The sequence below is a fragment of the Scylla paramamosain genome, chromosome 36 (assembly GCF_035594125.1).
Source record: "Scylla paramamosain isolate STU-SP2022 chromosome 36, ASM3559412v1, whole genome shotgun sequence".
Lineage (NCBI taxonomy): Eukaryota > Metazoa > Arthropoda > Malacostraca > Decapoda > Portunidae > Scylla > Scylla paramamosain.
In genome coordinates, this window is record NC_087186.1 from 5,539,408 (window position 1) to 5,567,225 (window position 27,818).

At 40.3% G+C, this 27,818-nt stretch overlaps 3 protein-coding genes across 11 annotated transcripts in view; 1 reads left to right on the forward strand and 2 right to left on the reverse strand.

Annotated features, from left to right (window-relative positions):
• LOC135090854 (serine/threonine-protein kinase VRK1-like) overlaps positions 1-10,693 on the forward strand; it is a 38,159-nt gene extending 27,466 nt beyond the window's left edge. For 2 of the 9 annotated variants that reach the window (XM_063987960.1, XM_063987962.1), the window contains exons 2-10: positions 2,140-2,423; positions 2,598-2,950; positions 3,249-3,477; positions 3,666-3,845; positions 4,283-4,470; positions 5,126-5,250; positions 5,939-6,217; positions 6,563-6,837; positions 9,335-10,693. In XM_063987960.1, the coding sequence (XP_063844030.1) occupies positions 2,237-2,423; positions 2,598-2,950; positions 3,249-3,477; positions 3,666-3,845; positions 4,283-4,470; positions 5,126-5,250; positions 5,939-6,217; positions 6,563-6,837; positions 9,335-9,498 (1,980 nt within the window). In that variant the 5' untranslated portion in view covers positions 2,140-2,236 and the 3' untranslated portion in view covers positions 9,499-10,693. Of the gene's footprint in view, positions 1-521; positions 776-1,590; positions 1,613-2,139; positions 2,424-2,597; positions 2,951-3,248; positions 3,478-3,665; positions 3,846-4,282; positions 4,471-5,125; positions 5,251-5,938; positions 6,218-6,562; positions 6,838-8,082 lie in introns of those variants that run through there. The other 7 variants (XM_063987966.1, XM_063987967.1, XM_063987968.1 and 4 more) reach the window with 6 other exon arrangements.
• A 1,180-nt stretch (positions 10,694-11,873) lies between these two features.
• Positions 11,874-18,381, reverse strand: LOC135090861 (SAYSvFN domain-containing protein 1-like). The gene is made up of 3 exons (XM_063987984.1): positions 17,909-18,381; positions 14,053-14,258; positions 11,874-12,651 (listed from the first exon to the last, which is right to left on the reverse strand). The coding sequence occupies exons 1-3, from the start codon at positions 18,131-18,133 to the stop codon at positions 12,519-12,521; spliced, it is 564 nt and encodes a 187-aa protein (XP_063844054.1). The 5' UTR covers positions 18,134-18,381; the 3' UTR covers positions 11,874-12,518.
• Positions 18,382-19,250: 869 nt separating this feature from the next.
• Positions 19,251-26,283, reverse strand: LOC135090859 (lysosomal aspartic protease-like). Its single transcript, XM_063987982.1, has 9 exons — positions 26,114-26,283; positions 24,079-24,205; positions 23,258-23,381; positions 21,899-22,017; positions 21,538-21,737; positions 21,151-21,273; positions 20,903-21,020; positions 20,676-20,804; positions 19,251-20,510 (listed from the first exon to the last, which is right to left on the reverse strand). Exons 1-9 carry the CDS (start codon positions 26,248-26,250, stop codon positions 20,349-20,351), a joined length of 1,239 nt encoding a protein of 412 aa, XP_063844052.1. The 5' UTR covers positions 26,251-26,283; the 3' UTR covers positions 19,251-20,348.
• Between the last annotated feature and the right edge of the window lie 1,535 nt (positions 26,284-27,818).

Genomic DNA, 27,818 nt, shown 5'->3' on the forward strand with positions numbered 1-27,818 from the left:
CTCTCTCTCTCTCTCTCTCTCTCTCTCTCTCTCTCTCAACACAGGTGCTTATTCATAGCTAACGGTAACCAGTAAACGGCGAATATAAAGACAAAAACCTCGATTATAATTTTAAGAAGCAAGTTGAGTTAATCAATTTTTGCCCAGCGGACAGTTGTTCTTGCTGTTCACCTGTTGATGGCCTTGGTCGCGGTCTATCACATTGTTTTCACATTAGGTAGGTGAAGAGTTACAGCAAATGGTATATCTGCCTCAAAGATTATCTATATTCATATTACCAAAACAAAACTATAAATGGATTCACGTAAATAGTTCTTATTAAACAAGACTAAATGGGTAATGACCGACGAGGTCGGGAGAGGAAAGTTGTGTGCAAGGGGGTCTTGAAAACCACGTGTGTACTCCAGATATGGAAAACAGATTAAATATTCAAGGTAGGATATAAGACCTCATGGGTGACCGAAATATCAGTACTTGGACTCTGCCTGCAGTAAAACGGTTAAGATCGGCTCCAGAAGGCCTGGGGTGGGTAGGAGTTTTAAATCCGGGCGGGAAGAGAGTGGGAGGAGCTAAAGTGCGCGGCGGTGAGTGCTCAGATCTTCCCGCTATTGTGTGCTGGGTTCCACGGGCGGGACCTGGTCCTGCTGCCCATAGTGGATACACGTTATGCCTTGTGCTATGTGAGTGCTTTGAGGGCAGTGAAATAAGTATAAGTGTGCCTGTGTGCGTGGTGGAAGGTCTGGAATGGCAGGGTGTTTGTGTGGTGGGTGGAAAGGTGAAGTTTTCTGGGTCTGTCCTGGTGTGGTGTGTGTGTGTGCATGACTACCCCGGCGTCTGTGTCCCCGGGGAATATCTATGGTGGCCGTGACCGGGACGTTATTCGTGCGTCTTGTGTTTGAATCCTGAAAAGTTTACATTACTTGGCTCAAGTAACGCGTGGTCAGGCATCGGGTATTTCCGGGAGTTTGGTGAATGTGATATTTCCTTGAATTGCCCTTAGTTCCTTGTTATTCTTAGGGTATAAGTATTTTTGAGTGTTATGTGGAAATGTGATTTTATTGGTGTTAGTGCACGGGATGGGTTCCAGTGGGTGATTAAAATATTTGAGGAAATAACGTGATGAGACGCCTCTGCCACCTCATCACTCAAGGCCAACGGTTCGTCTCGGCGGAGCCTTCATCACCAACTTCTATTTTTTCTCTCACCATTGATCCGTTGGCCGTTAGGTTGGATGCTTGGGTGCTGGGGGATGAACATGTTTTATCCTGCCGTCTAGGAATGTTCTTACTGGATGTAGTCTTTATGAAGAGATGGTTGAACGAACAAGTTGACGCAGGATAATGAAATTGTTGAACGAACAAGTTGACGCAGGATGGTGTGACCTTCACGAGTGCAATGTTTTATGATTTGTGCTTATTTTGGGGTTTTGTTTCGAATTGTGCCACATAACGTTCTGCTTGTGCAGCCGTACCATGTTGTTGTTTCTGGTTTTGAAATTTAAATTCTGTTATCAGTGGTCACGTGGCAGATAAGTTTCGTAAGGTGTGTTAAGCAGGTGATTACTGTATAGTGGTGATCTCGATGGCTAAGTGTTTGGTAAAGCTGTGTAAAGGTATGATGTCAGGCATAGAGACCATTCTTTCTGCAGGGTTTAATTAGCGTTATTGGTGCATTTTCAGAAATATCTCCATTTAATAATTTCAATATCCACCACTTGACAGTCCCAACAGCATAACATCAAATGATTTTCTAAGTAAACCTAAGACTAACCAAGCTAACTGGCCATGACCAACATTGAACGTTTGGAATATATTGCATGGAATGATGAGCAGAGGGATTTGGTATTTTTATAGTCTCTTTAAACTGAAGAATTATTGTGTGAAGTATTTAAGTAAGGTGATGGCAGCTGTGAATATGAGGTAAAATTAATTCAGAGACAAAATGTGTGCTGCTGTTCTACATGGCAGTGCATGCTTATTGTATACCTGCATTCTTGTTTTAGTGGTCATGTGTTCTCCCTGTCAATTTTAAATAAAATGGGACATCCCATTGTGTAAAACATGGTTTTATGTCCTGAACCTGATTTGTGAAACCATTTATAATATGAAATTATTTATTTATTTATTTTTTCTTCTGTAGATTGGAGAGGGAACAAGTGAGAGAGACCTGGGACCGTTAGAGGAGAGCTTCCTCGTCTACCATTCCATTACTTGCAACAGCTGGTGAAAGGATCACCATGGCTCCCCGAAAGACAGCAACAGCCAAGAGCGGCTCTAAAGGGGCAGCTGCAACCAAGAGTGGCTCCAAGGGCGCCCCCAAAAAGAGAGTGGCAGCCAACGGCTTCAAGCTGCCTGACCCCATTGCCCCTGGTGTGGTGGTGAAGGATGTTGCCAAGCAAAACTGGAAGATAGGCAAGAGCATTGGTAAGTAGAGAATTGGTGTTTGTTGGGGAGTTATTCTCAAGTTCTTTAAACTGAAAATTTATTGTGTATTATGGTTTTGTTTTCTGTAATTGAGACATAACTATTTTTCATGTTAGTAGAAGATACTGAGGTTCCTTGTGAGGTGCAGCAGGTGAGAAGGCAATGTTGTTTCAGGTGTGGGTGGCTTTGGTGAGATCTACCTGGCGTCCAGTAACACGGAGGTTCCGGTGGACAGTGGTGCAGATTATGTCATAAAGGTTGAGCCACACAGCAATGGCCCACTCTTTGCCGAGATGCACTGCTACATGAGGCTGGCCAGGCCCGAACACATTGAAGGTTGGATGAAGGAGAAGCGGCTAAAACGTCTCGGGATGCCCAAGTTTTTTGGTTCTGGTTCCTTTGAGTATAACAACCACAAGTACAGGTTCATGGTAATGGAGCGCTTTGGCAATGACCTCCAGAAGATCCTTGAGCACCATAGCAAGAGATTATCCTTCAAGACTGTCTACCAAGTAGGAATCCAAATTGTAAGCAATCTTCAGTTTTATATTCGTATTGGTGAATCATGGATTTTGAATGTGTTAAGATTCTTAAATCTCTCTCTCTCTCTCTCTCTCTCTCTCTCTCTCTCTCTCTCTCTCTCTCTCTCTCTCTCTCTCTCTCTCTCTCTCTCTCTCTCTCTCTCTCTCTCTCTCTCTCTCTCTCTCTCTCTCTCTCTCTCTCTCTCTCTCTCTCTCTCTCTCTCTCTCTCTCTCTCTCTCTCTCTCTCTCTCTCTCTCTCTCTCTCTCATAATCTTGAGTGTGTGCTTCCCTGGCCTCCTGCAGCTGGATGTGCTGGAGTACATCCATAGCAAAGAGTATGTGCATGCAGACATCAAGGCATCCAATCTCCTTGTTGGGCACAAGCCGGGCACGGAAAACCAAGTCTTCCTGGTGGACTTTGGGTTGGCACGCTATTATGCCAACGAGGGCTGCCACAAAGAGTACAAGTATGACCAGCGGAAAGCCCATGATGGCACCATAGAGTTCACCTCTAGGGATGCTCACATTGGTGGTGAGTTGAGATTTGTTCTTGGTCATTTTGTTGCTTGGATCAGACATCTTTGTCTTGATGATTGAGCTTTGATGTGTGTTATATATGTGCTATGTTGCCATAATTCTAGTTTTCTCTTACATATGTACGTACACACACATCTACTTCTGGCATTTGCTAAGGAGCACTACAATACTGTTTATTTGCAGCTCACTCTCGTCGAGGTGATCTTGAAATCCTGGGCTACAACATGACTCAGTGGCTTTGTTCCCGCCTGCCCTGGGAGGACAACCTTCAGGATTGTAACTATGTGTTTGCCCAGAAGAGGAAGTGCATGGAGAACATCAGTGCTTTTGTCTCACAGTGCTTCCCTGACACTGTTCCTCAAGGTGAGTTGAATGATATTTTTCATTTTGTTCCATCTATTTGTGTCTGTCTCTAATGTCTTCCCCAGGGAATGTCTCCCAATGGGGTCATCACAGTATAATAGCCTTTACTAACACCTCTCACATTGATTTTCCCTTCAGTTTCCTTCTCACTTGTTCATTTCTGGGTATTTTCACCAGATTACCTTCTCATGCTTGTATTGAGATTGCATTTGTTATTCAAATTATTTATCAGTTAGAATGTGTGAAAGTAACCATCACAGCCAGCACATCTTCATCAGTGTGTGTGTGTGTGTGTGTGTGTGTGTGTGTGTGTGTGTGTGTGTGTGTGTGTGTGTGTGTGACAACTATACTAGTTGGGTAGTTTCTGAAAATTACTATATGCACAGCTCAGACCATGGGTTTCTTGAGATAATTGTGAATAATTTAATATCTCTCAGGTCTGCAAGAATACCTAGAGTATGTGGTCAGTCTGGCCTTTGATGAGAAGCCTGACTACGAGCATTGCCGCAACATTCTGAGGGAGGGGCTAAGGGCAAGGGGATACAGGGATGATGGGAAGCTTGTATTCACCTCAGCCACCCCTGTCCCTCCCTCCCGCAAACCTAAATCTCGCCAGGGCCGCAAGGTAAGCAAGCGAAAGAGTGAAGAGTTGGAGAAAGAAGATTCAGAAGATCTTGAGGGTACACCCCCGGTTAAAAAAACTAGAGGGGCAAGAAAGAGTAGTAAAACAGTAAGTGTCCAAAGCACAAGTAGTGAAGGGATTGGTCATGAAGGAGAGAAGGAAAACAGTAGTAGCAATAGTATTAGGAAGGTCAGTGGTAAGAAAACAGTCAGAGGGAAGGTTAAGACTCCTCAGGTTTATGCAGGTGTGGAAAACCCAACCCCACAAATGCTTGCCTTGATGCAGAAAAAGATGCCTTAACTAATACTCATATTCCATTTTGTTTTGTCTTTTCAGTTGCCACTGAAGTGTATTGTGTTTACATGTGTATTAGTATGTATCAAGGACAAAAAGTTAATTTAGTTCTTCAATATTTTTGTACCAAGGCTAATTATTTAAGTGTACTTGTCAGATCAATAAAGATGGAAGCATAGAATTTCTTTTTTTCTTGCCTCTACCTGATCCCATATTTATGTAAAGGTTTTCATGGGTAAACAAAGACACTTACTTTTTCTATTTGTTCTTTCTTCTATGGATATAATGCTCATATAGATGGCAACATCAGAGTGAAAAGTATCATTTGTTTTTGCTAATCCCATGAAAATTTTTACTTTTCTAGAAAACATTCAAGAGGCGTTCAGAGGAGGAGGAAAACCTAGGGGATGTCACTCCCAAGAAGGTGATGAGAGCTTCTAACATCTCCCCGTGCAGGCCAAGAAACAGGTGTGTGGTGAAGGTAGCAATGTGCGTCCTTTATTGTCTTTAAGGTTTTACCTGGATGGGTAATTTAAAAGGTCTTCATGTTTCTTACAATAAGATTTTACAAGATTTCTTCTCACACTTAGGTGTCAGCTGTTGAAGGTTTTTAATTTTTCTACATGATTTGTAAATCTTCATTTATCTTGTAATGCTTCTCATACTAAAAAAAATCTTAGATTTTTTTTTTTATATGGAGGTGTCAGAAGAAAGGCAGTTTCCTGACACTATCTTTGCAGCCACTGCCTTGCCTGTGCAGTAATATTAGTAGGAATGTTCTATAAGTGGCTGTAGTCTTTATCAAGTGGTTGAACAAAAGTCATTGCATGATAATTGTGACCTTCATGAGTGCAGTGTATGGATTACTGCTTATTTTGAAATGCCTCATATTTCATAATGTTCTGCTTGTCCATCTGTATCATGTTGCTGTTTCTGGTTTTCAAATTAAAATACTACATGTTACCTTTTTTATTGTCTGGTGCACCAACTAAATTTTCTTTGCTTGGATGTATGGCATTATATTGTCTGGTAAAGTAAGGTTTGGAATTCTTTTCTATTTACTGGGAAAATGAGGGAAATTACTTAGGCAGATTTATCTTTAGTTTGTTTGTACATTTCCTCGAGTTGTGTTTTGTAGTTGATACTTAATACACTGTGGCTATCATTCTCCCTGTAGAGTGAACACAAGGACTTGTCCAAGGACATCCATGTTGGGAATCAGTCTGAGCAAACCATGCCAGATGGACTTTTCTTCCGCTGACACCCCAGACGTCATGATTGAGAAGGAAAACCAGAGGATGCGTGCCCGGAAACAAAGTCAGAGACCAAAACGGCTGGCCATTGTGAAGGACACTTCCTTAGACAACCCAACACCCCAGATGGTGGAGATCATGAACAAGATTAGGGAAAAGTCTGCCTCTCCGCCTGTCTGTCAAAAACGTCACCGGCACAATAGGTGAGTACCTCATTTGTATTTTACTTTATTATCTGAAAGTTCTATTTGAAGTATACAGTACTGTTCCAGATCTTTGTCACATTCATCCAGCACGTGCTGGATGAATGAGACAAAGATCTGGAACTACTGTATACTTTAAGTAAAACTTTGTGGTTTCCATTAGCTTAACTTTTGGAATCCTTTAACCCTTGCCCTAAAGTTTCCTAGGTAACCACCTCTCCAGTATATTCAGTTGCTCAAAGACCCACATTTTGACATAATTCTGTGGATAACTTTCCCCACTTCACATTTGTTATTGCTACTCTCACCGTTCTTCTATGGTAAGTGAATCCTCTATTTATACAGTAATTGTCATGGGAGCAGGAGTCCTGTAGGTGAAGAAGTTCCCACGCAGTTCACTCCAGCCATGGAGGAAGTGATGCGGCGGCGTGCAGAGAGACTCAGCAGCTCAGACAGTGAAACAGATGGCTACATCAGCTCCTGTAGTGCTGGCTCCCCACAGATGTTTGAAATGTCTGAGTCAGAAGATTCCAATGATGCCACCGTGTATTACTCCCCCACTGCCACCTCTCCACCCTGTGCACTGCCACCAGGCTCCATTGCGGCAAAAAATAATAAAGGTAAGTCATGTTTCTTTGTTTTATAGAGATAAGAAATAAGCAGCAGCTGCTCAAAGTGAGTAGTGTGATGCAGAGGATTTGTATGAGTAGTATGAGGATTTTGAGGTTCACTAATATAGGTAGGTCATGCAAGACCCATGGGCGATATTCATAACACTCACCATTGAACACCAGGCAGCATCCCTGAGTCAGTACATTCAGCACTGTGTTGATAATGCAATGTTGGCCACAAGGGGCTGGTGTTGTGCTATCGGTGCTCTGCTGCTTTTACTGTTCTGATGTTTGCTACAACACACACACACACATGCGCATTTCTGTTTTTGTTTCTTTTCATGGAAAAGACATTGAAGTAATGGTTGATGAGAAAGTCTGATTTCCTGGTAACTCATTTGAGAGTAATTTTCACGCTTCATTCACGTCAGTTTTTAACAAACTCAGTTTTTTGTTTAATGTTTGTGTATTAAATAGAGAACAAATGAAAATGGAAATTTTCCTCAAGTTGGTGCTTTGTATTTAGCCTTCCTTGGTATTTCAGAACTTGTAACTTGTTAAACTTCAGAAAGGTCTTTGTAAGCATGGAATTTTTCAGAGTAACATCTTATGGCTACCTGGGCTACTTGGATCATGGCATTTTAGTTTAGTTGCTTAAAGTCTTTACTTTGACAAAAGTTACTGCAAGTTGTATATAATCTTCAAGTTTATTTCTATTGTATTGTTGCTGCTTTCATCAGTTTACTTACCTGTTTTGAACACTATTTTTTGTGGATCACTGATCAGTTAACTTCTAACATGCAAATTTGCATTCTTTGACCATCATTGCAACCTTGAAGAGTTTAACTTGTGTGCTTAGCTTGCAGGTAATTTGTTGCATGGTGGTTTTAGGAATGTAGTTTGGGATTCCTTCTTGTTTCATCTGCTTTCTCAACAGTAGTGTACTATGTAGCCTACAGTGTACTGTCTGTGCATTGCTTTGTTTTAAAACAAATAGGATTGCCATGAGAATATTTCTTATGATCAATTATTTGTGCCCAGGTGCATGCAAGAGGTGGTGGTGGTCTTTCTGAAGTGAAATGAAGGAATGGTGAATCCAGTGGTTTCAAAGCTTCCTGCAGTATAAAGGAAGGCAAAATACAGCATGAATTGTCCTGATTAATAACAGGAAAGGCAACATGGTTTATAAATGGCATCTATCTGTTAAAAGCAAAGGGAGTAAGAAGTGCATTTACACCAAGTCCTCCTTAACAGACAGGCGCCAGTGGCTGTCAACTGCCTGGAGCTGTGTGGCCAGCATCTTCTCTTCCTATGTTGTTTTGAGGCCAAAATTGGGCTCTATCTAAGGTTAAAGTCTTTGCAGTTATTCAAAATTAGGTACTGCTCTCAATAAATTTGAGAAGCAGCAGTTATTCGAGATTAGTTACTACTTTTAATAAATTTGAAAAGCATTAATTGGCAGAAAGGCTTTGTTATATATTTATTTTCTTAAACATACACATTTCAAATTTTCTTTCTCACATTTGTTTACTTTCTTTTTCCAGCAAATTTCTCATATGTTTAGTGTTTTGTAATATACACCATGGGTACTTGAGTTGCGTAAAATGATGAACTTTTCACTGAAAGTGAGTTCATCACCCCATATATCATTGTGATGTCTGGGAGACATAAATCCTCTGCTCAGGTTAAGCTGCTTGCTTTTATTACTGTTGTCCTGTTTGTTGGTTTGATTATTTGCACTTGTATTGAACCGACCATATATAGAAATTTATACATTAGAGTTTTAGATAATACCTCATTTAGATTTTTTTTTTAATGTGTAGACAAGTGACTGTAAGCAGGATTATTTACCTCATTTACAGATAGTGTTAACCTTTACTGATCTCTCAGCCATTGTATTAAAGTAAAGGCAGCTCCATCCTTTATAGTTAAGTTTAGATGGACCAAGACCCTTGGATTACAAAGAGTTGGCAGTTTTGTAATCATAATTTTTTCCAAAAAAATTATGGCATGATAATTGCCATTATACTTTGTCACTGACCAGTAATCTTGCCTATAAAGTGTGCTAACATGGGGATTCCCTGAACCATTGATTTGACCACCTGGCTGGTCAGTGCATTCCTGTCTTCACTTTAGTGACAAGTTGACAACACAAGTTTTCTTATTTGTAGACTTTTTTTTAGGGTCACTGCATCATAATTGAACTGATCAAGCTCTTCTCTATTGCATTGGTCTTCTGGTTCATTAAGACCTTGTTGGTACTTAAGACTGGAGGGATTACTTCACTGTTTTCAGGTGTTTACATTTGCAAATTTATCTAAACTCTAAAGTAACAAGTGCACATAACTAGACTATCTTCGTAGTGTTGTATATTATTGATTTGTATTAATACAGTAATTATATTTTTTGCTCCTGAGTTATTCATCATCAGCCTATAATTAATTGATTTTACTCTTAAGAGTAATGTAAAATGCAGCCAATAACAAACTGATTTCAATTGGTGAAGGGAACACTAAAGGACCTCACTTGGTGTCGCCACGGGAATTGGCAGACCTGCTTGAGTCAGCCCAGTTGGTGAGATCCACGACCACTCAGACCTACCCCGGGGTGAGAGTCACACGCAGTGCATCTAGACAGACTTCCCCAGAACTGTCCCCAGAACTATTTTAAGGGGAAGAGTGCATTTGTGTGAGTGTGTTTGTGAATAGAAAGTGATATCTGAACAACTGGAATGTGATGGTGCTTGCCAAGGAAATGGCTTTGTGAATAGTGTGAAGAACTGAAGCCAACATACCGAGGTGGGTGACCTGCACATCCAGGGAGATTATGTGAATTTTGGGTCCTGAAATTCCCTTGTTGGGCTGTGTGGCAACATGACATTTCTTGGTGCTGCTTTATTTATTTTTTTTATTATTATATTTTTTATTATGCTCATGTAGTGACATCCTTGTGAAGAACATTTGACCAAGATTCCTACTAAATACTAAGAAGTCAGTGGACCAGCCTGCATGAAGCATTGACGTACATAATGAAAGTGTTCGTTGTTGTATATATTTTCTAATTTTACCTTCACTTTTGGTTCACTTCAGAATGTCAACTTGTGGCTGTCATCATCATTCATCTCAAATTGTCATTTCAGTTTTTAAATTATTTCATATCATTGTCACTCATTGTCTTCATCTGGGGTTCCATGTGCTGTTATGAGGAAAGTTTATATTTTATGAAATATTTTTGTTTGTATTAGTGAGCTTTTTCTGGCCTCCACAGTGAGAGCTGTGGTGTGCCCTTTATTCTTCAACTGTTTTAGAGTGACTGCTGCACCGTGATGAAGCAACTCTGACCAAGGCTGTGATGGATCTAGGAAAGCAGAGCTATTTTGTAAACTGAGTCTGCTGGCATTATGTTTTCAGCTTCTTTGAGGCATTATTGGACTTAGGTGAGGTGAACTTGCTGAATAGGCAATATTTTTTTTAATCTTTCACCATTGTTTTCTGGGGAGAGTAGTAGGTTGTGCAGACATTTTTACTTCTTTTTTCCCAAGGACTTTTCCTAATTCAAGGAATCAGCTAAAAATATTCTTATTTGTGTGAATTTAATTACTGGTTAGAACTTATTCAGTGGTTGTGTATTTACTGCATGTCAAGTCACTTAGTCAACTGATTTGTGAACTCCAGATAATTGTTGACTGCTAAGTAATGTTAGTATTATTACTGTACATTACTCTTCTCCTTTGACTCCAAGATCTCATAAAGTTCATGTTGTGTTTGCTCAAAGCTGCGGCTCCCAACTCAGTCATTACTGGTTTTATTCCATTGTATAGTGTACATTTCATTATGAAAAAAATAAAGTGTTTTAAGTAAAAAAATTAGTTTCCTTAAGGCTTCCTGCTGCAATAGGCAAATGAATATATCTTGGATAAGCCCATTAGAGGAGATCATCATGGTACAAGTGAAAGGAACATTGCACTGCTATACCAATAACCAAATGTGGCAAATTTATGTTCTGACAGCAGTAATGTAGATCAATAAGACCAAAGTACTCACACTACTTACTTTCATAAATAATTCCCCACATGGAGGATGCAAAGTAATTGATCCCTTTGACTCAGTACATCGTAAGTTACCCAAGTTGAAGGTAACACAAGGTGCACACTACAAATACAGGGTGTAGCACAGGTTTCTGTGGATATTGGCAAGTTGAAAAACTATGCATGTATGTAGTCTGAGACTGTTTAGCCATGGTATGAAATTCAAGTGTGGGTGGATGACAGGCACAACGGTTGGGCTGGGCAGATATCCATGACAGAGTATTGACAAAGATGTCTGTTGGTGAAATTGTAAATTATTCAGACATGATTTCTACAAGTTTTGAAGCTTTACAGTATCCCATAACAAGACTAATGGTATTATTGGACAGGTGATTTACCAATAAACATTAGACAAGGATAGTATGGCTGTAGTTACAAAAAATTAAACAGGCTACCTGGCACCATGACTGCTGGGCAGGGAATGGGGAGGAGTGAGGCTAAGAACAAACCCGCTAACTGCCACTCAGTCACACTCAGTTTCTCACTGAGACAGTGACAGTGAATACGTTTAGATTGATTGCATTGCCTAAGTTTACAAGAAAACTGCTGGCAATGCCATACACTTCAGTAATGGCACAGCTACCTGCCCAGCCTGGCCATTGTGAATGTGTGTGAAATTTGAATTTCATACCACTGCTAAACAGAGCCTCAAAAAAAAAAAAAAAAAAAAAAAAAAAAATATATATATATATATATATATATATATATATATATATATATATATATATATATATATATAACATTTTCCACTTAGAATAACCTTACTTTCACCTCCAACAACATCCACAGAAACTCATGTTATACCTTATGTTGATGTAGAAACATTCATCAGCCTGAGGAAAAATCTTGAGATATTTAGAAGAGAAAGTTTGCAGCTCATCAAAAACACCATTTGGCTCTGCAAGTCAGTCCATCCTGCTCATGCTTATAAACTCAAAAGATAAAAAGTTAAATCATATTTTTACACAAATCTGTAATGTCTACACATTCACTATTACATCATGATTTAGCTCACTCACTGTACCAACAACCTTCCCCTTCTAAATACCTCAAAACTTGGCTTGGCCAGATGTTTTTTTTTTTTTATACATCCAGAAAATCAAGACAAAATAAGAATTTTCCCTACAACACATACCTTCAACTCAGGTGCAATAAGGAGTTTGTGATTTTTGTGAATGGAAAGGTTCAATTACAATACGTGGGGAATCTTTCCTCAAATATGTGGATGTCACAGCTGTACTTCTTGTGATGAGTGACAAGCATGAGCAGACCTTGCTTATTTATAGATCTTGAAACAGAGGATCAATAGGAGTGAGGACCATCACAAACCTGACACCAGTATAAGGTAGTATCTTGTGATTGATTCCCTGACAGGTTTAACTAATATTCATCCATGCCTATCTCCTTGCTTGTTCAAAATGTACACCTTCCAAGCTGGCATCCTCTCTTATTATTGGCCCAAATGGAAAAGGCACAAATGGAACTGTTGATACAAGACTTTGTATCTCCTATTATATCTACCCAATATTACTCAATATATTACAAATATTGTCAATATAAAAATATATAACAACTAACAAATTAAATATACAATCACATGGCATCACATTTTATGCAACAGCTCACGTTCAAACTGCTCAGCAGTGAACGTTCCATCAATTGCTTCACAATTTGGGTTGAACACAGAGTAAGCACTTGCTTCTCCCTTCTTCTTGGGCTCATTTCTCAAGTTATACCTGAAAGATAAATTTTTTTCTTTTGTTCAAATATGCATATGGTACATGCTTCATATGTATCTACTGGCAGAAATACACACAGCATGGCCACATCAACAAAATTATACTAAAACAATTACTTCTGCCTTGATGATATGAATACAAGACTTTTCCACTTAATCTCGTCCCTATTCTGTTCACTTTACTAAAACAAGAAGCCTTACAATAGTGGCAGTGGTCTTCCTGGCCATGGAGTGAGCAAACAGGCTTTGCTTCCTACCCTGAGAAGTGACCAGAATATTTGCTCCTTTGTCTTTTTCATGGATAAACTTGTGTATTGTCTACCTTCATGTGACACCAGTGGAAAGTGAAAACCAAAGGAGTATACTTATGTTACCACCAAGCAGACACAAGAAACAGAGTGAGCGAGAGAGGTTGTTGATGAGAACGGGAAGGACCTGGAGGTCAGGGAGAGGACCAAGACAAGGCCTAGTCAGCAAATTTCTTGTACAGCCAGTGTAGATGTGGTGTTGATGTAAGGGGATGGATGCATATAATGACACGAGGCTGACCTCATCACCTTATAAATGAGGATGATAAGGACACATTACTGAGGGCAACAGGGCAAGGGGAATGTGTGTTACCACAAAGGACAGAAATAGATAGAACAACTACCTAGAACACCTATCAGGAAGGGTATATGTATTGCTTAATGATCACCCCAAGACCCAAAACTATCTGTGTAAGAATATATTAGTCTGTAATCATCATCTGTAATGTGCAGAATCATACCTGTATTACGCAACTTATTCATACAGAGTGTTGTCCATGATCACTAATGTATGTCTTCAGTTTTTGAATGAATACAATAAATGATTCATGTCATTGTGTGGGTCTGAAATGACATTCACCACCTTTCAGCAGTAACAACATAAGAAATACAAAGAAAGGAGGAAAAGGAAGAGGAAAGCAATGCTATGAGGGCAATGTCAAGAGGAGTAAAATTTAATGAGAAACTAAAATGAATCCTATCTCTTTTAATTTTTTTGGGAGCAGCAGTTAACCAGTTTTTTCTTGGTGTTTTGTGACTCTTAGCCATTCTATTCAAAAGAGCTAAAAAGCACATCACTAAGAGCAGACAAATAATAAACATACATATGATTCACAACAGTAATCACATAATAGAACTACCTCCCTGCATCTGTATTCCCTCCTAACTGTGACTTGAGCTGCATCAAGAGGGAGGTATCAAGACTATTTTTATGCTTTTTTTTATTGCCCTTGACTATATAAAATAAATATATAAATAAATGAATAAAAATATGAAAATAAATAAATAAATATAAATAAAAAGAGTATACTGGATAATATAAAAATCAACAGCGCAAGACAGTAAGTAGTGAGTGTCAGGACAAGTCTTACCATATAAATAAGAAGGCACTGGTAATGAAGAAGACTGCTCCAAATTCCAACAGGATAAAGACCTTCTGGAGCAACAGCCACATGAGGATCTTAAGAAACAGCATGGCCAAGTCTAATCTAGTGTAGTGTGTGGGAGATGCTTCCTCCTCTTCCATGGTGGTGGTCGCCTCTCCCATGTTAGCTTTCCTCCTCCTCGCATTTCCGGTCTAAGGAAAGTGATCACAGTCAAAATGATTGAACAATGTAAAAAAATCAATAAACAGGAGAATAGATGATGTTATCTTGTTGATTCATAGCCACTCAAGTCTCCTTACCATACCCTTTGTGAGGAAGTCGGTAGGAAGTCATAGGTAATTGATGAGTTTTCCTTTTGCTTGTGGTCTCTCTCTCTCTCTCTCTCTCTCTCTCTCTCTCTCTCTCTCTCTCTCTCTCTCTGCTCATCACTTCAATTCATTCTCAAAAATAGTTTCATTCTAGAGGCAAAGAAAATATTAAGCTCATCAGCCCACAATAACTGAGGGCTAACCCATCCTAAGTCTCTACTGCTTTAGCTTTTTATGCTGAGATTACCATATCTCCTGCAACATACAATCATGTAGTGATGTGGCAGTCAAGGCCGACCAGAATCCACCCACCCATGCATTGCTGATTATCTTGGCATAATCAGTTAAGATGTCAGGACTTGCAATTCCTCTTAGTGTCCTACCAGAGGATTGATCCCCCAATGCATATCTCTCAGGGACAAATTATCCTGGTGTCAGATATATACAGGTATGCATTTCCCAATGTTTCTATTAGGTTTCCATAGGGATCATGATAATCTCTCCATGACCAAACAGCTCAGGCCATTTTAGATGATATGAAATGGGGTCATATACACTGGGACCACCTGACTAGTTATTTTTCAAGTGTGTGTGTGTGTGTGTGTGTGTGTGTGTGTGTGTGTGTGTGTGTGTGTGTGTGTGTGTGTGTGTGTGTGTGTGTGTGTGTGTGTGTGTGTGTGTGTGTGTGTGTGTGTGTGTGTGTGTGTGTGTGTGTGTGTGTGTGTGTGTGTGTGTGTGTGTGTGTGTGTGTGTGTGTGTGTGTGTGTGTGTGTGTGTGTGTGTGTGTGTGTGTGTGTGTGTGTGTGTGTGTGTGTGTGTGTGTGTGTGTGTGTGTGTGTGTGTGTGTGTGTGTGTGTGTGTGTGTGTGTGTGTGTGTGTGTGTGTGTGTGTGTGTGTGTGTGTGTGTGTGTGTGTGTGTGTGTGTGTGTGTGTGTGTGTGTGTGTGTGTGTGTGTGTGTGTGTGTGTGTGTGTGTGTGTGTGTGTGTGTGTGTGTGTGTGTGTGTGTGTGTGTGTGTGTGTGTGTGTGTGTGTGTGTGTGTGTGTGTGTGTGTGTGTGTGTGTGTGTGTGTGTGTGTGTGTGTGTGTGTGTGTGTGTGTGTGTGTGTGTGTGTGTGTGTGTGTGTGTGTGTGTGTGTGTGTGTGTGTGTGTGTGTGTGTGTGTGTGTGTGTGTGTGTGTGTGTGTGTGTGTGTGTGTGTGTGTGTGTGTGTGTGTGTGTGTGTGTGTGTGTGTGTGTGTGTGTGTGTGTGTGTGTGTGTGTGTGTGTGTGTGTGTGTGTGTGTGTGTGTGTGTGTGTGTGTGTGTGTGTGTGTGTGTGTGTGTGTGTGTGTGTGTGTGTGTGTGTGTGTGTGTGTGTGTGTGTGTGTGTGTGTGTGTGTGTGTGTGTGTGTGTGTGTGTGTGTGTGTGTGTGTGTGTGTGTGTGTGTGTGTGTGTGTGTGTGTGTGTGTGTGTGTGTGTGTGTGTGTGTGTGTGTGTGTGTGTGTGTGTGTGTGTGTGTGTGTGTGTGTGTGTGTGTGTGTGTGTGTGTGTGTGTGTGTGTGTGTGTGTGTGTGTGTGTGTGTGTGTGTGTGTGTGTGTGTGTGTGTGTGTGTGTGTGTGTGTGTGTGTGTGTGTGTGTGTGTGTGTGTGTGTGTGTGTGTGTGTGTGTGTGTGTGTGTGTGTGTGTGTGTGTGTGTGTGTGTGTGTGTGTGTGTGTGTGTGTGTGTGTGTGTGTGTGTGTGTGTGTGTGTGTGTGTGTGTGTGTGTGTGTGTGTGTGTGTGTGTGTGTGTGTGTGTGTGTGTGTGTGTGTGTGTGTGTGTGTGTGTGTGTGTGTGTGTGTGTGTGTGTGTGTGTGTGTGTGTGTGTGTGTGTGTGTGTGTGTGTGTGTGTGTGTGTGTGTGTGTGTGTGTGTGTGTGTGTGTGTGTGTGTGTGTGTGTGTGTGTGTGTGTGTGTGTGTGTGTGTGTGTGTGTGTGTGTGTGTGTGTGTGTGTGTGTGTGTGTGTGTGTGTGTGTGTGTGTGTGTGTGTGTGTGTGTGTGTGTGTGTGTGTGTGTGTGTGTGTGTGTGTGTGTGTGTGTGTGTGTGTGTGTGTGTGTGTGTGTGTGTGTGTGTGTGTGTGTGTGTGTGTGTGTGTGTGTGTGTGTGTGTGTGTGTGTGTGTGTGTGTGTGTGTGTGTGTGTGTGTGTGTGTGTGTGTGTGTGTGTGTGTGTGTGTGTGTGTGTGTGTGTGTGTGTGTGTGTGTGTGTGTGTGTGTGTGTGTGTGTGTGTGTGTGTGTGTGTGTGTGTGTGTGTGTGTGTGTGTGTGTGTGTGTGTGTGCTGGATTGTCCTTTTTTTACCAAGGATCTAATCTTAAAACTGACCTAGTAGTTCCCACCAACTGAGGAATTCCTGAAATAACCAATGCCCAAACCAAACCATATTTGTAAGGACTATAGACCCCCAACTCCCAAAAAGAAGGCTCTGCCCCCTAACCCATCCTAACCTCTAATGGGTCCCCTAACCTCCCCAACACCTAATGAAAAGTTTCCCAGTGGAGGGAGAAAGCTCCCCAGGAAATTTAGGTTAGATTATGTTTATATCCTTAGGGTGGGAGGGTCCAGGGGACAGTTAGTAAGGTTAGTCCCCTTAAATGGGGGCCAGGGGCCCAGTTAGGTTAGATAAGGTAAAGCTGGTTTAGGCTAGAACTTTCCCATTTTCAAAGTAGGGTGTCTTAACATCAGACTTTTTCATAAATGTCCAAATTTGGCTTCCCCCACCCCAGAATCCCACTTTCCCACTGGGTTCCCAAGTTAGCTGAGGATAGAGAAGGAAAAAAAAAAAAAAAAAAAAGAAAATAGAATGTATTGCATTAAACTGCAATTTTACTGGTTAGTGACCTCTGGGGAGCTCCAGGGGAGACACAATCCCTGGTTAGATTATATCTGAGGGAAAAGGGAAGGGATTATCTTAAAAGGAGTTATTGTACATTTTTACCTAAATTTCACTTCAATTATTCACTCACAAATTAAAGCAAAAGCTGGATGGTGTATTATTTGCAGCAACAAGTACTACAACAGTATTAGTAATAATATAGAAATTCTGACATGCTAGGTCTGCTTTTAAAATAAATGGACACCGCATGCTCGAGCAAACACTATAGTGGATGGCTTAATTCTACAAAACTACCAAAACCCCTGCCTCCCGAAAGACATCACACACACACACACACACACACACACACACAGTGACAAGTAAAATGGACAAAGCTAGTGCTGGGCTTACATTAATATGACAGGCGGTGTGTGGGCGGGGCTGTCAGGACTGTGGGGTCAAGCTACGTGGCAGGAGATCGTCATGGATTAATGAAACCATTCTTTATTGGCAACACACAAGGCTACAGCTAAGAGAGTCTTAGGAGCTACAGGTTTCAAGATACTAATCCTCCTATTTTGGATAATCACTCGACTTTTTTTCTTTAGGGACTGGCACCTCAACATGCCCCCCTCTCTCTCTCTCTCTTCTTGTCCTACGCCAGTGCCCTTCGTACAAGGTGGAATGAATCAAGGACTTACATTAATGGCAGGACGGGAAGAATCATCCTGCATCTCTGCTTCAGAACTTCCCGGTGAGGTGTGCGTGCCCGGCCCACCGTCCTCAGGCCTCCAGAAGGTGAACACAGCAGCGAGGTAGCCCCATATCTTTTGCTTCAGCGCTGCATACTCCTCCTCCCTCTTCTTCCTCTTGCGGTACTGTGCTAATTGTTCCTCTACATTTGTCTTCTTACTGCCCTCCACCATGGTGCGCAGGTAGCGTGACAGTGAAGGCTGATTGCTCGTCTGCCTGTTCGCCTATCCCTCCCTGCTTCACTTGTTCACTTGTGCGGAAGTTTGCCAGTTTGCTCTTAGCATCGGCGCTCTCTCTGTCTCTCTCTCTCTCTTTAATCCCCAGTTCTTTCTTTTCATCGTACCTTCCAGAATTAATGTAAAGCGTATTTTATGTCAATTTTCTTTCATCTGGCTATCGTGTATTCCTCTTCCTCTTTAACCAAGAGTTTGGTTCAAGAAACGCCTTGACAGTTTCCCTAACAGCCTCTCTTTTGATTTGGTTTTACAGCTATTGTTGGATGATAAAACAAAGAATTTGTCAAGTATGTTGTTTTGGGCTTGTAGGCTTCTTGTTACGTATGATTATGTTTAGTGATTTATTTTTTTCTTTTTCCAAAAATTGGCGGTTTGTTTACGTGTCAAACACATCAAACCTTTATTACAGGCTTACATTTCAGTGTCAATATACATACTATAATTCCGTTTATAATTGTAAGTTTTTTTTTTTTTTTTCCTGTCCAATTGACTGATAATAATTCAACAGGTTATTAAACTGTAAAGGGCAGAGGCGAGCAGTGGGCGGGTAATTTGAAGTTAATGAACAATTCTACAATCTCTGTCTTACATCCGGGTCACCTTCACTCCTGTTGTTACCATAATCACCACCGCCTTCACTTAAGCCACCACCACCGCTATTTTCTCTATTACCACATACAATATGTCGCCACTACCACCACCACAATTATAGTTTCAGGTGCATATATTTTCAGATTTTCGAATTCCATGATGTCTCCTTAACTCAACTTCTGGTTCGGTTCATCTTAACTCTGCCCATGTACAACACCTTTGACAAATCCTGGCTTAAAAATCATAATACAAGGTTTGAAGACCATTATGTATAATTTTCTGAGGTTCTGCCTAACACAACTTACAGGACTGCTTACTTAGACCTTGAATTCAAATACTCAACTCATCCTGATGCACCTCCCAGCATCAACCTAATACTATGTAACTCAAATAATATAACTTTTTCCAAAGCTTATACAAAATTCAAAGTAAAATGTTCAATATGGAAAGAGATACCAACACAAGTTTTTAATACTGTATTGGGGGTGGACAACAAACATATATCAATTCATCTCCCAGTATTGTAACTTGGTGCAGAACACACAAGTTGAGAGGCAATGGTTGTGGCTGGTGAGAATAAAACAACAGTGTGGCCACACCATACGTGCTGGGTGTTTCACAAACAAAGAACTATTGAGAAATGATGAGCACTTAATTATTTGAATATGTCCTTCCAACAAACCTTAATTATAAATGAGCTGGAAGAAAAATGTAGTCTTTTATCTCTATCTCTTGTAATGATGAAAATATACAATATTGCAACAAACATTTATCATATGGTGCATACAAAGCTTAGGACTTGCACACTGAAGAATGAATTCTCTTTCCATTGAGTATAAGTGAACAATCTTTCTTTGTCACCAGAGGCAAGGACCAAAGACTTACACAGCAGCATGGTGTGTTATCATCCCTACAAATGCCTTTAAATAAACATGAGAAAATTCAAAACAAACCAAAGAATTCTCACTAACATTTACATTTTGTCTCATTTTCTTTCACTGCAACATTTCAATTTTAATTTCTGAACACTGTATAACAACACAACCACATTACTTACCTATCACAACTCTAACAACATCTGGTCAAGAGATATGACAACCATTTCACGAGCCTCTCTTTACATTCATGAAAAAAATAAAAAATAAAAAAATATAAAAAAAATAAAAAATCCCCCCCCCCCCAAAAAAAAAAAAGGAAAAAAAAAAATGAATGGAAGGTTACTCTGTCATGGAGTTATGGTTCTATGAGGCAGATAAGGCATGAACATAACCATTATCCATTACCTCCTCTTACTTATTTCAATGCATAAGTATCACAATGAGAACATGACAAACTAATGTCACACCTATAACTGATCAACAAATACTTCACATTTATCATTATTGCACAAGCTAAAAAAAAAAAAACAAGACAGTTGACACTTGATCAAGAGTTATGTACTTTCCAACAAGAAGTTCCAAAAAGAAAAATGTCTTAACTTTGGTATCTGAGTGCTGACATCTTTACAAACCTGCCCGTCATTACCCAGCCCACTGTGATATCACCTGACCTTTGCACTCACCTACTTGGCTGTGGCAAAACCAACACGGTTATTTCCCATGTCAAACTCTGTATAGAATCGCCCAATAAAGACGTCCCCAAGGATCCAGAGAGGACCCATGGGAGGGGGAATGTCCAGACCGATGAATCCTGACAGACAGCTCACCTGGCCAAACTGACTCACCTGAAATAGGTAAAAAAAAAAAAAAATAATAATAACTTGAAAGAAAATACACCAAGAGTTCACTATAAGCAATGTTCTTACAAGTCTTCATTTCACTTCCATAAAGATTCCACCACTGCATTGGGCATCTACAAAATACTTATATATGTGTCTCCCTGTGCTCACCCTCAAGATGTAGTCCTTCCCCTCAAGTGTGAAGGGCCTCCCACCAAAGACAAAGGAAATGTTAGGCAGGTGTGGGATCAAGGAACAGTCCACTGACCACTCTCCTCCTACAATGGGCTTGGCACCAATCTGAAACAACGTAAAACTTCCTATTAGCAATGATCAATGGAATTATTTGGTTCCCTCAACATCACACAAAAAATACCAAGAAGTATCACGCTGTGAACCTTCTTATTGATGAGCCGAGCCTCCTCAGTGGGCGCAGCAATGAGGGAGGTGCCGGTGTCAGCAATGGCCTCACATCCACCATGGCAGAAGGGAACTGGGGTGCCATTCATCTGCATCCTGAAGGAACAAGTGGGTTATCAACAACTCATCACATATAAAGGATATCTGAAAATACAGTTGTCTTCTCTCAAAAATTGTTTGGAAGTATGAAAATTCATAAAATGGAATCAAAGTAATCTTGACTCACCCATCCATCTTGAACTGCCAGTAGCCTTTCCGGTCAACAGGCACATAGGTAAAGTCTCCTGAGTAGTATGTGGGATCAGAACCTCCCAAGATCAGCTCTCCACCCTCAGCTGCTGATGGGTCTCTGAGGGACAAACATACAAGTTCCATCACACATGCTGAGCTCTAGGAGCTGAGAAGAAACAATAAATGGGTTGGCAAACTGTCTTTATATGTTTAAAAGATTCTGAAAGTAACTCATGAAAAAGAAAAAAAGCACTACTAAACAAGTTCAAATCATTCAAATCATGGAAATTCAGAAAAAAAATTGATTTAGTTAATATCTCATAAGCTTTGATGAGCATGATGCAAGATAAACAGGAACACTGCTAACTGTATGTTTATTTACCTGTTGAGGTAGAAACTGAAGACAGGAGCTGGCACCAGACCTTGTCGCACCATGTTGTCAAATACTGGAGTGACGCCATCCACAGCAATTGTGCTGTAGCCCATGCCGAGGATGCCGTCAAACTTGGCAGCAACAAAAGCCAGGCCAGGCTCACTCAGTGCTTCAGCAAAAGTCTGGTCCTTCACGGCAACTGACGAAACCTATAGACCAAAGAATATGACAAGCTTCAGAGAATCCATAGAATGAAGTGTGCATTAAGAACAGTGCACTGCTTATATGTTTATATTAACTTACACCTGTCAATGATTATGACAATTAAGAGAGTAGACATAGGAGGGCAAACACAATGTCACACACTCACGGCCACAGTGTCAGTGGAGAGGTAGCCAGAGAGGGAGCCAGATCCATAGTGGATGGCAAACTCTGTTCCATTTTTCTTGAAGGTCGATGACTTCCTTGAGTCATATTTATTGTGAAGAACTGGGAAAAAAGGAAAGAAAAGGAAATAATAATGCCATATCAATAAGTGATCCTGAATTGTGGCGTCTCAACTGAAACAAGGTAAGCTGCACACAAGTCATAACTGAGTTGCTGCATGGAGTGAATAGTCCAACTTAATCTCTCTTGTGAGGTAACCGACATTCTGAAAACCTAAAAGACAAGTTCGTAAAATTGGACTTGCAGCATGAAGGTGAATCACTACTTCCTGGCCAATGGGTTTTTGAGTTTCAAGACATACCAAGTATGGTCACTTGCCTCACTTCAGCTCAGGGCTGGAAAGAGGGAAATATGGAAGTGGCTGAGTGGGGAGTGGGACTTTCAAAAAGTTTTCTTGATTTTTGTCTGCATTGCATCTCTCATTACGGTAGGGGATGCCACATATTGATTACAAGTTTCACACTTGCATAAAAAAATAAATAAATAAATAAAATAAAATAAATAATAAAAAAAAGATAAAATACATAAAAATTCATGCTACTAAGGAGGAAGAGAAAGAGGTGGTCAAGTTTCCTACACATGATATCCTGTGATCCTGACCGAGATGAAGACCTGGAGGAGGGAGAGGCAGGGAGGCCATACAAGTGGTCCCAGTCACACAAGCCAACCCACAGCTGTCCAATACATTATGCACAATACAGGCCATAAATTTTTCTCCAAACAAAGGTACAAACATTTTCTTCATAATAAACAAGCAATACAGATGTTACACCTTAGCTTGTGTTACACTCCAGCATGTGCTGCAATCTCTTACTCTTTCAGATTTAACTAAAACATTACAATGAAAGTTCTTTAATTTGTAACAGAAATAGGTTAATACATTCTTTGCTCTAAGAAAAATTACAAATTACATCAGTAAGAAAAACAGAGACATTACACTCCTTGTTCTATAAATACATGTAATATGGGCAAGTCAAAGTTAGTCTTCCTACTAAGCCCACTGAACTAGTATTTCTGAGGATCAAGTCCATACAGGAAATACAAGAAATCACTGATGAAGAACAGGAAAAAAATTCATGACACTCCTCTGTATTACGTCAATGGTGTATGAGTAAAAAGGTTACAATTGCTTTTCCTGCCAAGTCCACAGTAATTTAAGCATGACAAGCATTATTATAAGACTATGATCAGAAATACATGAAATTACAGCCAAGCCATTCTTATAAAAATACAAACTACTGACAACTTACATTTATTCTAACATCTCTTTAGCAATACTCACGACAGGCAATGTTGGTGTAGTGGCACTGCTTGGAAGGCACCCACAGGTTGGAGGAGCCAGTGTCAAAGACCACTCGGAAAGACTGTGGTGGAGTGCCGATGGAGATGGGACCATAGTATTGAGCCTGCAACGAAATCACTACCTCAATGTGTAGCCCAGACAGATCCTTGTGTTAAACTCTATTTCCTGGATGAACAGTAAATGCAAGGAAGCAACCGAGAGAGAGAGAGAGAGAGAGAGAGAGAGAGAGAGAGAGAGAGAGAGAGAGAGAGAGAGAGAGAGAGAGAGAGAGAGAGAGAGAGAGAGAGAGAGAGAGAGAGAGAGAGAGAGAGAGAGAGAGAGAGAGAGAGAGAGAGAGAGAGAGAGAGAGAGAGAGAGAGAGAGAGAGAGAGAGAGAGAGAGAGAGAGAGAGAGAGAGAGAGAGAGAGAGAGAGAGAGAGAGAGAGAGAGAGAGAGATGGCAGGGAGGAATCTAGAGACAAGTTTTGAGGTATAAATGAACAAATCCAGACAAGCTAAATGTACTGATCATTCTTATCTTGCAGCAGATCAGTGGTCACCTATGATAAGAATGGTTAAGACAGCACCTAGCCTTTGATTTCAAAGCTTGACAAGCTAGCCAGGATTATCCCTTTATTCAGAATGGGCTTAGCTTTGCACATGTTGAAAACTGAACACATCAATTGTCATTTATCACAATAGTATGTTTTTGTGCATGCTTAAAAATAAAAAGCAGAATGCAACTGATTCATTTAACTGTGACCTCTAAGATTAATTTATGCAAGTTTTATACACACACAAATGAAAGAGAAAGATACACACATCCATATAATTGGAGAGAGGCTCAGGCATGGGTCCAGCCTGCCCCCATCGCCGCCGCACCAGCTCCAGGGGCGTGTCCACTTCCTGAAGGCTGCGGCGGGACGTCTTTACCTTGTACAGTGGAATTCTGAAGGCAATGTGGTGATAAATATTGTAGATACTTACTGAAGAATTCTTAACAAGTTTTGTGCATCCATCTGAGTTGTTACTAGTGGTGTGTGAGAATTCCACAACAAAGACATTTTAGTCCTGCTGCTATTGATGCCATGTTCAATCCTTGACATTTGTTTTAAAATATTACTTTCCTAATACCTTTGTCACAATGTGCAATCATGGAAGGCTGCTTCCCTAACTTTTATGTGTTCAGAAGGTTAGGGTTTTGTGAAGGAAACATGTGGGATCAGTGCTGGTAAAGGTCAAAACATCTCCATCCATCCTGGGAGATTCATAAACCACAAACATGTTGGATTATAACAATGGCTGATGTGTGTTAACATGGAATAAAATTTTTTGCATAATATCTTCAGATAGTTTGACATCTAATCTTGAAAACTATTAACAGACTCTATTGGAACTTAAATGGGATTTCTAGGATGTTTTCAAAATTCTAGTGATAGTATAGCAAGAATTCTGTATCATTAGGAAAAACCACCCATGAAAACTAACATTCTTAGTAGCCTTTGAAAACATGTCTTTATCCTGTAGAAAAAAAAAAAAAAAAAAAACAGGTATAAGCAAAAGGTATGAAGGCAGTTGGCTGGCACTCTTGTCAGTGCTAAACAATGGTGTCATATCCTGCTTGCTACAATGCTGTTCAGGGCTCAAGACAGAGTTGTGGTAATGACCATCCTTATGCCCAAGCTCTTTAAAAAGCTAACCTACCTTGGCTAATGTTTGGTTACTTATCTATCTACAGTAAACCTAACCCTGGCTGACTGGTTTTCATGAGCTAGGGTTAGGTTAGGTTGTATTACTAACCTATCATCTGTCAATCTGCAGATAATCTGACATAACCTAACCTTTCCCAAAAGCAGTTGGAGGAGACTGGGGGCCTGATAATGTGATACAAAATAAAAAAATAAATACCAAAATTAAATTATACAAAAACTATGTAAATATGTTTTAATAAAATACTTTACATAAGTGAGATACACAAATCATACTAAATTAAGATGACTTGCAGATGAATAATTGGTAAATTGGTGGTAAACTGACGTCAGCTCTTTTGGTCCTTTCACCCAACACGTATCCCTTCCCTCGTGTGAACCAGCACTGCACTGTGCTGTTACCAACCCATCACCAATACAAACATTATGTGCTGACGACGCAAATCTTAAGTATCATGAGAGAGAGAGAGAGAGAGAGAGAGAGAGAGAGAGAGAGAGAGAGAGAGAGATATGATCGGACAAAACGGACACAGATAAAACAGATTAACCAACAAAGACAAACATTCTGCCAAACTAACCATCGAATACCACATTAAACTCTGGAATTTTTGTGTTACATAATGATGGGAAAAAAAAACGAATCTAGAATATGCAGGTGAAGTGACGCGGCTGTATCTGAGAGGACATCACACCACCTCACCTCACCTCACCTGACCAGTCGCACCTTAATCTGAGCGCCTCACTGACCTCACCTCACTTCAACAGGCCAGAAAAGACAAGGCACATAAGTAGCAATAAAAATACATGGATAAGAAATGAGTAAAAAGCATTAATAAGGAAATCCAACAAGAAGCAACAATGAGAGAACAGCATACAAAAAGAAAATGAACTTGAAAGGGGGAATAGGGAAATCACGGCCATTACTTGGAGGAAGACGAACAAGTGATACAAAACAAATAACATGGCATGAAAAATAATAAGGAATAAAGTATGTACACTAACACCACGCAAGAAATGGACATAGGAACAAAAAAAGGAAGAGGGATATAACCACAAAACACTAGACAGAACGGGAGTTAAAATACACCATAACCTCATGCCTGGCCTAACCCTACCTAACACACGTCATCAAGCACCTATAACCTCACCTGGGCAATTCCGCCACCGCCAAAGCCACCAGGGCCAACAGAACCAGTACCCTCATGGTTATAGCGACCTCTTCTCTGCCTGACTGTTGACTAAACCACCGGCCGGGCTCCTCGATTCGATGGCTCGCGGTGGTCATATGACTGGGCCCTACACCGAGCGTTATCTCTCTCTCTCTCTCTCTCTCATTACCGAGCATAATGACGTTCTGGTTTCCGTTTGTCATCTTCAGTCTTATGTTTTCGTGTACACTTTGGTTTGGTATTGACTATAATGTTTTGATACAGTTTCCTTTTATCTTTCTCTGTTTATTGTTTTGTTTTGTTTTTCCAGGTCTTTGTCTAGTCTACTGTACTTGCTGGCAAACACACACACACACTCTAAACAGTTCGATAATAATGTCTACCTATAATTGGTCTCTCGTTCTTCCAGCCTTGACAAACTATACCTAGCCACACATCTGACTAAAAGATAGCATGACTAATGACTGACACATCACACATCCTCGACATCTTAACCCTACCCACGTCTTGGAAATCTATCCCACAAACCACAAGGTACCTCATCCGGTATAGTTTGATAACGTGATTCTGGTTGCTCGATAATAGTTTAGACAACCCATTACCTATTACAGTCTGCAGGCTTATTTTATTAGGTATGAACTAACTTTAGAAGGAAGGAAAGTAAAACACAGGAAATGAAAACATGATAAAGGAAATAGGAAAGGAAGGAAAGTCATTAACGGAAGGAAAGAAAGCAAAACCAAGGACAATAACGGGAAAACAAGAGGGCATTAGGAAGAATAATGAGTAGGTTATTAGTACAGTGGATAGGTATCCTTCTCTATTAATTCCCCACCAGGCGTATTACAACACAACCATAATTCTTCATGACTAACAATCATCTGACGCAGGAACCACGTGAGTCTTGTTTACATTGTTCAGTCAGTGATAGGCTGTGGCTGTAATCTGAACCATCTTACGTCACCACGGGAGGGTGCAGGGCGGGGTAGGGCCAGAGGGAACGAGCCGCATCAGATGAGTTGTTGTTAAGGCCACATGAATATATTGCCTGTTGCTAACTTTACCACACAACACAGACACGAGGCAGGCAGGGAACTTTGCATCCTCGTCTCCCATGCTGCCAGTCGTGAGAAAGTGGGTCAGGTCTGCTGTAACACTGACCGTAGGAATAATACAGTAATTAAACATTTAAAGTTCCGCAAACGGTTTTTAATAAAGAAACAATTCTATACAAAAATATCACCAGCACTTACAACACTTTATATATATATATATATATATATATATATATATATATATATATATATATATATATATATATATATATATATATATATATATATATATATATATATATATTATATATATATGGGTTAACCAGTCTTTTAGAAACACACACACACACACACACACGAGGGCAGAAATGTTGGTCTGTTCCTGCCAACACACTCAACAGGACAACACATGCAAACAAGACAGCCTTCAGCTCCTGCTGGGCTGCAAGGCCGTAACTCCTCGCTTATGTAACATGTCAAGTATCTTCTAGGGCCTGCTAGGAAGACAAGCCCAAACTCCACCACCAGGCTGGGACTGAATTAATCTAAAAAAAAAAAAAAAAAAAAAAAAAAAAAAAAAAAAAAAAAAAAAAAAAAAAAAACCCTTACACCAGTTTAACAGGATCTAA